The 9,685-nt window shown below is 45.9% G+C and overlaps 1 protein-coding gene across 1 annotated transcript in view; it reads right to left on the bottom strand.

The window, feature by feature from the left end:
* The window catches only part of LOC135806388 (uncharacterized), a 57,657-nt gene extending 48,768 nt beyond the window's left edge, over nt 1-8,889 (bottom strand). The window contains exons 1-6 of the mRNA XM_065320564.1: nt 8,759-8,889; nt 8,399-8,639; nt 7,007-7,237; nt 6,041-6,293; nt 4,741-4,897; nt 2,183-2,389 (exon numbers count right to left, since the gene is read on the bottom strand). Of these exons, the coding sequence (XP_065176636.1) occupies nt 2,183-2,257 (75 nt within the window). The 5' untranslated portion in view covers nt 2,258-2,389; nt 4,741-4,897; nt 6,041-6,293; ... (1 more) ...; nt 8,399-8,639; nt 8,759-8,889. The remainder of the gene's footprint in view (nt 1-2,182; nt 2,390-4,740; nt 4,898-6,040; nt 6,294-7,006; nt 7,238-8,398; nt 8,640-8,758) is intronic.
* Nucleotides 8,890-9,685: the final 796 nt, after the last annotated feature.

Here is a 9,685-nt window from a genome sequence, read left to right as displayed (position 1 = left end):
TTTGCCCAAAATGTATGTGAGGGGTACCTGCTTCAACAAATCCACTCACCATTCCCAAGCAGCTGATATTTTGTATGTACACTTTATGTTTTCCTGAAAGCTTATGATAATTGTGAACTAAAAATGCAGTTTGGGTTGAATTCCTCAAATAGGCGTGGCTAAACAAGAGTATCAAAAATGATTTTTTGGCAAAAATCGGCAAAATTCAAAGTTCAAGTTCTTTCCTATGTATAATAATGTGCAATTTGTACAAGTATGACCTGGAGTAGCACCTCTGGCATGTTGGGCAAACACGGAGCATTAGCCAAAGGAGTGCCAGTGGCGACATGCTCGACATTGCGGCCCCGTGCGGCTGCTCTCCTCGCTCTGCGCGGCTGTCGACCATGAGTTTGACGGCGCGCAGGTGACGGAGATCTGGACCTCTCTGGGATCGGACTACGCTCCCGCTCCACGTCCTGCGGCATTCTAGCTGACCCTGCTGCTCCACGACGGGTAAGACATGGCGGTGGCACACTCTCTTCACCACGCGAGTGCTGTTCTGCCGATCCTGCGCTCAAATCGGAGCGGTCGACATGTCCGACCGCTGGGTCGACGGTTACGACATCGTAATCCGCGTCGTCATCAAAATTAGAATCAACACCTTCTACTAAGGCTTCGTCCAGTTCGTTCTCTTCATCAGAGGACATAGGATTGTCGCTTGGGTCACTCCAGCTATCCTCAAACAAGCGCTTCATCTGCATCAAGCGACCTGCGTGCTGCCATGTCGGAAGTCACGACGCAAGCAAACTTCGACTTTGATTTCCTGAAATTTTTCAAATGGCAACTAGCCCCAGCGACCCGTGTATCATCCTCTACATAGCATAGGCTGTGTGCACGTGAATTTTCATGTGGATCGGGTGATCCGTGTAGCTTCCAGGTCGCTTTGAACATGCGTGGGTTGAACCGTACACAGGTGTACGGTTCAAGTATGGGCGAAAGGACAAAGGGTTAAAACATGAAACTCCGAGTAACAACAAAAACCCTACTTTCCTTTGTGTGCCTCTTGAGGAACCACATATACATCTATATGAAATCGCTGGCACGAGGGGTCAAAGCTGGGGATGTTCCACGCATACTTACTCGTAAACCATGTGTACTACTAGTAAATAGTACCTGTTAAGAGTGTGGGCACTCAGTGACTGCACCACTAGGAATATGGGCACGCCGCTGAGTAACGGTCAATGTTTTATGACTCCCTAGCCTCATATTCAATGCGCATACGGCCAAACGTGCAGTTACACTAATATTCGCGGGATCCGCGTTAGCATCACTTGCATGTTCAGAAACACACAAGCTATAGCCTTCGCTTCCGCAGGCCACCACTATGCCTTTTCACCTTAGTGGCGAATGCAGACCTCACAAGTGAGTCAGGGGAGAGGAGGTGAGTCTCTCAACCAATCGGGCGTGTAACAGCCCATAACCCTGTAAACTGCATCCTTGTTATCCTCACTCCGAGCTGTGAGTACCCAGTTGACCGTGGGTGTTGGCGCAGTTCAACACGCGTAACAAGTTTGTTTACACCCTCCCTGCTATCAGCGCGGGTCTCGAACTCGGGACCTCATGATTCGCAGGCAGGCCTGCAAACCAATCGGCCATACACTGCACAGCTGAAATAATGTTTTTCGCTGTTTATAGCACATCACCAGTTTACCTTGCCATTGTCTCTTAAATGTTCTGTACTGTTTAGTTTGAATGGTGGTGGGTAGGTAGACGTTCAGTAGATGGGTGCTCGTGCATTTTTCTCCTAGCCTGGCTGAGTGGGTGCTGGTATGGATTTAGGGATTCTATTTCTAAGGCTCTCTCCTGCTGCCCGATCACCCATGCATGTCGCTGATCAATGAACCTTTCACAACCGATTTGCTCAGTTCTTTTCATCACATGCTTGTAAAACTTCTGCTGCTTCTGTCATTTCTCCAGCATTTCAGCTGTGAGGGTGGTCTTTTTCATGCACTTCTGGAACACCACTACGCTAGTGAATGTGGTTACTCTACCCATGGTACTGACCAGTTGCTCTGTAAGTACTTGTAAAAATGAAAGAAAGATATTGGTACAGCATTGCCCAAGGCTTCGAGTTGACCATATTATAAGACACAAAACGAAAAGAGAGAGTCTTCCAAGGATAATGAAAGGAACCATTACTTACCTGATCCACCAGATCAGTTTCATCAATCGTGTCCATGTAAGCCGGATCATGCTCAGGAAATCCACTTGATGCCATACTTGTTAAGCAGATACTGATAACATTGCTAGGACATTGATTACACTCGGTATTACACTGACTTCTTTTGGTAAGGTAACTCTTCTGGTATATTCAGTACAATCATAGAGAATAACTCAGCCAGAGACATTCCTGCGGCAAAACCAAACGCCAGAGTGCAAGCATGAATCCAAGGATGACAAACAGAGAAACAGTCAGTAGACTTGCTCTGATGCTTTCATACAAATGACAAATAAGTCAACGCCAGAAATACAGCAAAAGATGAAATAGCGATAGCAACCATAGCAAAGGAACGGAAATAAAACAGTTCACTGCAAATGCATATACTCCAAGACTCGAATTGACTGTGACCAGAATACAATTTGTACACGGCCCAGTGCAAATCATTTTTCACGCAAACAGCGCACATTTTTGCAAGTAAAATAGAGGGAAAACACTAGGCAACAAGTTATGAAGCAACTATCCATGACTGTAACATGATAATAAGCAGCCAGAAAGTGCGGTAAGAGGGCACAGAAGTGACAGGCTACTCGGAGACATTCAACGACCTGAGACCTGAGAAGTTGGGTGGTGTGTTGCTTTGCTGCTTCGAATTGTAGTTAGACCGCATTGTCATGTTATTAACTGGTCTCGCCATCGTCCTGTAACAGTCGGCATTCTTTGTTACAGTACCGGGAACTTAGCTTGTGCATATTTTCGCTGTGCTAACCTTCCCCTCTTCGGTCCTACCTAACCGTGAACCTTTCAAGTAGGAAGGCTATTGGTTTGCACACTGGAGATGTGTTAGAGCTAAGGTCTCAGGTCGTTGAACATCTCAGTAGCCTGTCAGTTTTGTGCCCTGTTACCGGACTTTCCGACTGCTTATTATCTCGTTACAGTCGTGGATAGTTGCTTCACAACTCGTTCCCTAGTGTTTTTCTTCTATTTTGCTTGTCTTACAGGCTCAGTATCCGAGTTAAATTTTTGCAAGCCTGCTTCTATTCTTCCATTCTTTATCACTACAGTTTTCCCTCTATCCGACACCTTTCGCAACAGCGTTCTCTACTGGATAAACAAGGCTGCTGGATTATCACATCCTGTCCTCCAACCCGGCCCCACCCAATTGCACCATCACTTAATATTATAATTATTATAATTATGTCATATGTCCTTTATCCGATCGTCGCGAATGACGGCTCATTAATGACAGCTCATTAGAAAGGTGAGAGAACAAGCTTTCCAGTGGTATGTCGTTTGATATAGCTCGATGCGGAATCACTGAGTGTCGAAGAACGAAGCGCGGATATGCTTGAAATTTTTTTGGAATTTTTTGCGCAGTGCTTCGAAGTGCGCCAGCATGCCTCAAAAGAGGACTTTCCCTGTGACTCATCGTTGCACGGCGCATGCCAAGCACACATGTAGATACCAAATGAATCGCTTGAGCTTCATGAATCCGCAGGACTTCGAATCATCATTCTACGTTGATATATAGCTACAAGGACGACTAATTGCACCGTAAGCATTTCCTAAATGTCGACAGTTATGTGTAAAATGTTATACGATGATCGTCCTTGTAGTCGTCCTTGTAGCCGTCCTTGTAGTCGTCCTTGTAGCTATAATAAAACTGCTGTCTCCGAAACGCTTGTTTACTACGTTGATATATTTATACATTATGAGTACAACTTGAGAAACGATGAAAATTGTGGAGGTGGGTATAGAATCCCGCTCAGGCGCAATACGGCAACTCTCAACAGGTTTGAAGGCGATTCTGTTGCTCCTGCTGGGTGTCTAAATTTAGTGGCGATAGTCAGAGAGAGGAGATCTGTAGCTTTCCAATGAGACCAAGATGAAAACAATTACAACTTGAACTCGTGAGTGAAATTAGATAATTTTCAAATGCATGCTGAGACTATTGTTTGTGACAGCACGACCGGTGGCAGGGATCTGTGGATTTAGTACTAGGGCGCATTCTGTCGAGACAGCAGGGTATGAGCGAGTTGCACACTCTTGGGGGTTATGTACTCTTGAGTGTACATATAGTTAGTTCATGCACGTCATGCACTGCCCAGTCTGGACCGGCTATGCACCAGTATGGTAAGCGATGTACAGCTGCCGCATTATCAAATCCAGCTACGTAAAAGTTCATTTCAGAAGTTTGCAGCTGGAGCCGGAATTCAAGTGCCAGATTAAAGTATAGAAAATGAACTGAAAACCGTCTTGTCAGAGAGTGTGCTGGTTTGCAAGGGTTCCGGTTGAACAAGTACTGGATTAAAGAGGGACGATTGTGCCCTTATTTTAATCATTTTGATCCTAGTACATGTATTCGGTTCAAAGTGTACCCCCCCCCCCCTACACAGTATCCAGCAAGAGCGAATGTGTGGACTGGCCGCATCCACATGCGAGTTTAGTTGACACTGCCGCGAAAGTGCTGATAATATTAATAATAAATGTGTACATGGTGTTGCAGGGAGAGACAAAATACAGGGCAAGGAGCATAGGCTTACACTGGCACAGTATTGCAGGCCGTTAATAGAAGACATCTTCCATGATCATGGCCGGTGGCCAGCAGTTGCAATTATCCCTGTGTCATCATTCAGAATCCTCTGTAGCAGCAGGTATAATAACTGTTTGTAACCAGCACGGCTCACAGGTGGTGACCAACTAGCAGAGTAAACAATAATGGTAAACAGTGGAATTAAACATGGTCATGCCCTTGTTTATGTGATATGTGGTACATTTCATAACAATGCACCTACAGTCCATTGATAAAAAAAGATGGACTTGGAATCCTCTTCCAATTATGTTAAATAAGTCTATTTCTCCAAAAAGCAAGCTGTAACAAGAATAGGAAGCCCATGCGTACATGCGCCCACACCTATGCCCACAATGAGCGGGTGCACACCCACACCTTGCGTGCATGTACGCCCCCCCCCCCCCCCACACACACACCCTCACACCGACACGTACAAACATAGACATATACTCAAGCGCATAATTATACCAATTGATTGTGTTGGGGCTCCCATAATTTCTTTCTGAACGACTGAGGTTATCGAGGATGTGCTTTGAAGTTATTTCGACGCCACCATGTCAATGATTTTGAGGACTAAATCATTCTGACTATTGTTGGCCCATATCCTACAGCCCTTCGAGGGCTAACAGGTAGCCACTAAGGCCAGCAAACCTACCACTGACGGCCAAATAATCCTGAACATGGTGTGTCGATAACACACTGCCCAACGAGGGCATGCGAACGACCACGGAGGCCAACAAACTGCCCACCAAGGGCTAAATTATCCTGCCCACCCTTGCTGATAACATACTCATCAGTCGAACCATCGGTAGTAGACACCCTTAGCAAAAAACGTTATGTTGTAACGGTATTATCGTAAGGGGGGAAATACCGTGATTCGGGTTCGACCATTAGCAAGATGCATGCTATTTTTAGTACGCTGTTGCCACGAGAATAGCTTTGATTTCGCGCGGTACAACCATTTTTGTCACCATATACGTGATACAAGGTGAAATGCGTACGGACTATGCAATATTTGGCCAAAACACGTACCGTTGGTCACAACGATAAATCAGCCCCCATAACGTTTATACGCTGCAGCTTCAACACTATTTGGGTGATCAAGGTACGAGTACCGTAAAAAATAGCGTTACCGTTGTTTGCTAAGGGTGTCTAGTACTAACGTTATTGTTCTCGAAGGCATGCCCCTACAATGTGGGGAGAAGGCCAACAGCAGCTTCAAATTTTCAGCATGCGTATTCATTTTTCCTCAATGCAATACATGTACTTACAAATTCACGGATCACACACCAGTTTGTTTGGCAACCTGATCTCCTGAAGCTATGAACGAATGTTGAAAACCCAGACCGTTGAAGTCACCTGCCACAGCAGAACCCATTCAGTGATTTCCAGTGAAGAAGCAGCCAATATGCAATCCTGGCATCAATATTCGTCCCTTATCAAGAAATCCAAATAATCACATCCACCAGGTTTGGGCGTAAGTCCCACCACTAAGTGCCTGCACTGACCGGGCCAAATGTTAACCTGGGCGAGTAAAATATCAGAGAATAGGATACAGAAATACAGGAGACGGTGACGGTGGGATGTTTGGCTGTAAATTAAAGTTTCACGCACCGGGAGATAATCAGACAGAGAAAAGAATATATTGCAGTCTCAGTGGAGTACACACACATTGGCAAAGATTGTGTTCTGAGGTTTAATTCAATTCACTTTGTGAAATGGAATAACCTTTGCATGCAAATCTGAAACTGTTTGCTAATAATTAAAATCGAGTAATCGACTGTTAGGCCACAGTAAGGAGTAGTCGAGAGGTGCAAATCCACGATCACTTCAGCCCTAAATTTACCAAACAAACTAGAGTCTGCACAACCAGGGAAGCAGAGTGATGGATTCATGATGATAACGAGTTGGCATAATTATGCCATTCTCAACAGGAGAGTACCGCCCAGTACATGAATTTTAGCCTCACATACATTAGCAGTGGATCATTTTCAGAGGCGGCCTCCCTAACACTGATACACGTATAGTTACACAGTGAACACATGGTCAGCATTAAGAAGAAAGAGGGTGATACTTACATGTACAACTCACACGGTTCAGTAGCATTAAAAAAGGATCAAGCAATGTCTTTATTTCTCAGCTGCCTGAGATGTGGCAAACTCCGTTTAAGGATCGAGAATATTTCTGTCAATGAAGAATATTGAATTTTACGAATTTCACAGCCTGCAGATGTTTACCTCTCAGGTAGCACAGATGATCTGTCATGCTGTGACGCAAGTGTTGCCGGATGGATGGGTTATGTGGACCGGCGGGCCTCGAGCACAAGCAGGTCGAAGGGCTAGAACCCGGGCTTCCTTGTAATGACCAACTGGCCTTATACGTGGTGCCAAGGTATTACCGAAGGTTTCCTTTCTGTCCTCAAAGTCTTCAAGAGATTGTCCCTGGTAGTAATCGAGCTGTTAGCACACCTAGAAACACACACGCACACGCACACGCACACGCACACACACACACACACACACACACACACACACACACACACACAATGCTCAATACAATACCGTGAGCAGGGCCGGATAAGACAAATAATTATAAGTGTGGTGGGGTGAAGGTTCTATGAACAGGGCTTGGTTGGGCTTTTGAGGGATCTGCAGGATCAAATCAATCGATCTGGATCCAGGTTCACCAAATAAACATACTATTCCAGAGGTTATTTGAAATTTGAAGCTCCACGGTATCCTTGGCATTGTTGCAGAGTATTCATGGCAGGCACAATCTTATCCAGTCCAGTACAGGGCTTGATGATGCGGCCCTCCATGGGTGAAAATTCGGAATATTATAATCTATTTGAACTGGTGTAGCCAGGGACTCGGCATGGGGAGGGTTGTGCCATGACTGATGATACCCTGATTCATTCTAGCTGCAGCCATTCTATGTTGACGTGATGAGGATATAATGTGACTACTCAGGGGCGTCACCGGTGATGGGCACGGGGGGCACGTGCACCCCCCCCTAAAAAATTCGATCTTGGTTTTTTGCGAACTCCTGGTTATGAAAAGTGTAGTGCTGGTAGAATCTACTAATAAACTGCATGCACTAAAACTAGTTGTACTGCGCTGCCGCGATCGCGTGACGCGGCGTGAGTGCATGTAGCGAGTGCATGTACATGACCAGTAAGGCAGTACGACTCGTAGACTAGTTACACTAGTTACATGACATGTACACTGAAATGGCACCAAATGCCTGAAAATGCTTGCAATTGCCTTCAATTTTTGAAATTTTTTCCCGGGGGAGGATAATGAAGAATTCTTGTCCCCGATCGTAGCGTCTTCTTGGCTTGTTGCAGAATCAAAAAGTCTTTCATTGTAGTTACACTGAAATGGCACCAAGTGCCGCATTGCAATTAGCTTCAATTTTTGAAATTTTTCCCGGAAGGCCCCCGTACCCCATGGCCGCCCCACCTCCAAAGTCGACAGGCGACAGGCCTGCTATGAGTATGAACGAACTTTTTCGTGTTTTCCCGAGTGTGCAAAATTCCTGTGTGAAGGGGTCCGGTGACGCCCCTGCTACTTGTAGGTTTGATTCGGGGTGGCACAAGTTAGTTGTGGCGCCTTGGTTCGGCCACTTACCAGATAGTTCCCCAGCTGACCGAAATCCACCCGCAGTTTGTAGCAGTTTGTAGCTACGGTCCTGTCCGATGTGCTGGTACTGAGCAACCCTGAAATTTCGCTCAGGATGCGACGTTGAAACTGACGGACGCAGTCGGTAGCAGCTCCGCTGCGCGGTCATCACAGTTCACGGTAACTCGTTCGGAGCGAGACCTTATCTTGTTCCGGGTTTGCACGTGTAGATCTACCTTGACGGTGAAGTCTGCAAATGGGAAGGAAGCAAACGAAAACTGTTGAGTGTTAGGATATAGGAGACAAAAATAATGCAATGCTATTTCCGCCTCGAGCTTCGCACTCCCGGCACAAAACGAACTAACTTACCACACAAAGACGAAAGCAAGAATGCAGGTTTCTGGAGGATCATTCGAGTTTTATCGCTGGTAGTACTAGTAGCATCGCGAGACGAGATGCGCTATCGCTAGTCGACGTCCGGGAATATTATGACTTCAGTAGATGGCTGGTTTCCTGGACCATCTGTTTGTTGGTGCAATGATTATGTCCTGAACTCAGTAGCCAGTGGCTTGGCTGAAATCAGTCAGTAGGCTAGTGCAAGAACATTTTCACGAACACGGTAGACGTCCCTCATGTGATCATCACATGCACACGTCTGTTCTGTGGTTTTCCAGAAAAGGATTCCCCTGTCAGAATAGACCCTTTGCACAATAACGGTCACGTGATCCGAGACGGGGCATCCTCTTCGATTTTTGTGCAGAGTATCCGTTGTTGAGCATGGTGAAACACTGTATTTTTCCATTTTGGAGATGGAGGAGAGAGTGTCGAGTGGTTTGCCATCGATGGCTGTGGCACCCGTGGACGAACTGTCAAATGAAGAATGGCCTGTGAAGGAACTGAACAGTTTTCTGCTGAATGAGGGTGCGTATCTGTCTGGAAAAATAAGAAGTTGTTGGAGCGGTAAGTTTTCCGCAGTCAGTGGATATTTCGGATTACTGTAGATTGAAATTTATTTTTATTTTCTCTACCTTCTCTCCTCTGTCGATGTAGAGAACACTTCTCTATGCAGAACCCTGATGCTCCTAGAACTAAGAAGGGCACCACTTCCTCGAGTGTACAGTCGTCGTGCCCAACATTTCATGCGTCCCAGTGGATGACTCGATGAGTGATGAACCTCTGTTTCCCAGAGTGAGTGCCACACCAGGCTTGTTCATCTCCAACGCAGGGGCAAGTCGCCGACGACAGTGAAGAGGGAGCTGATGGAGTAGTACTAGTGAAGAAGCCCGTGGATAGTGT

The sequence above is a fragment of the Sycon ciliatum genome, chromosome 1 (assembly GCF_964019385.1).
Source record: "Sycon ciliatum chromosome 1, ocSycCili1.1, whole genome shotgun sequence".
NCBI lineage: Eukaryota > Metazoa > Porifera > Calcarea > Leucosolenida > Sycettidae > Sycon > Sycon ciliatum.
The sequence above is the reverse complement of the archived record's forward strand: the minus strand, read 5'-3'. Positions and strand labels throughout refer to the sequence as shown.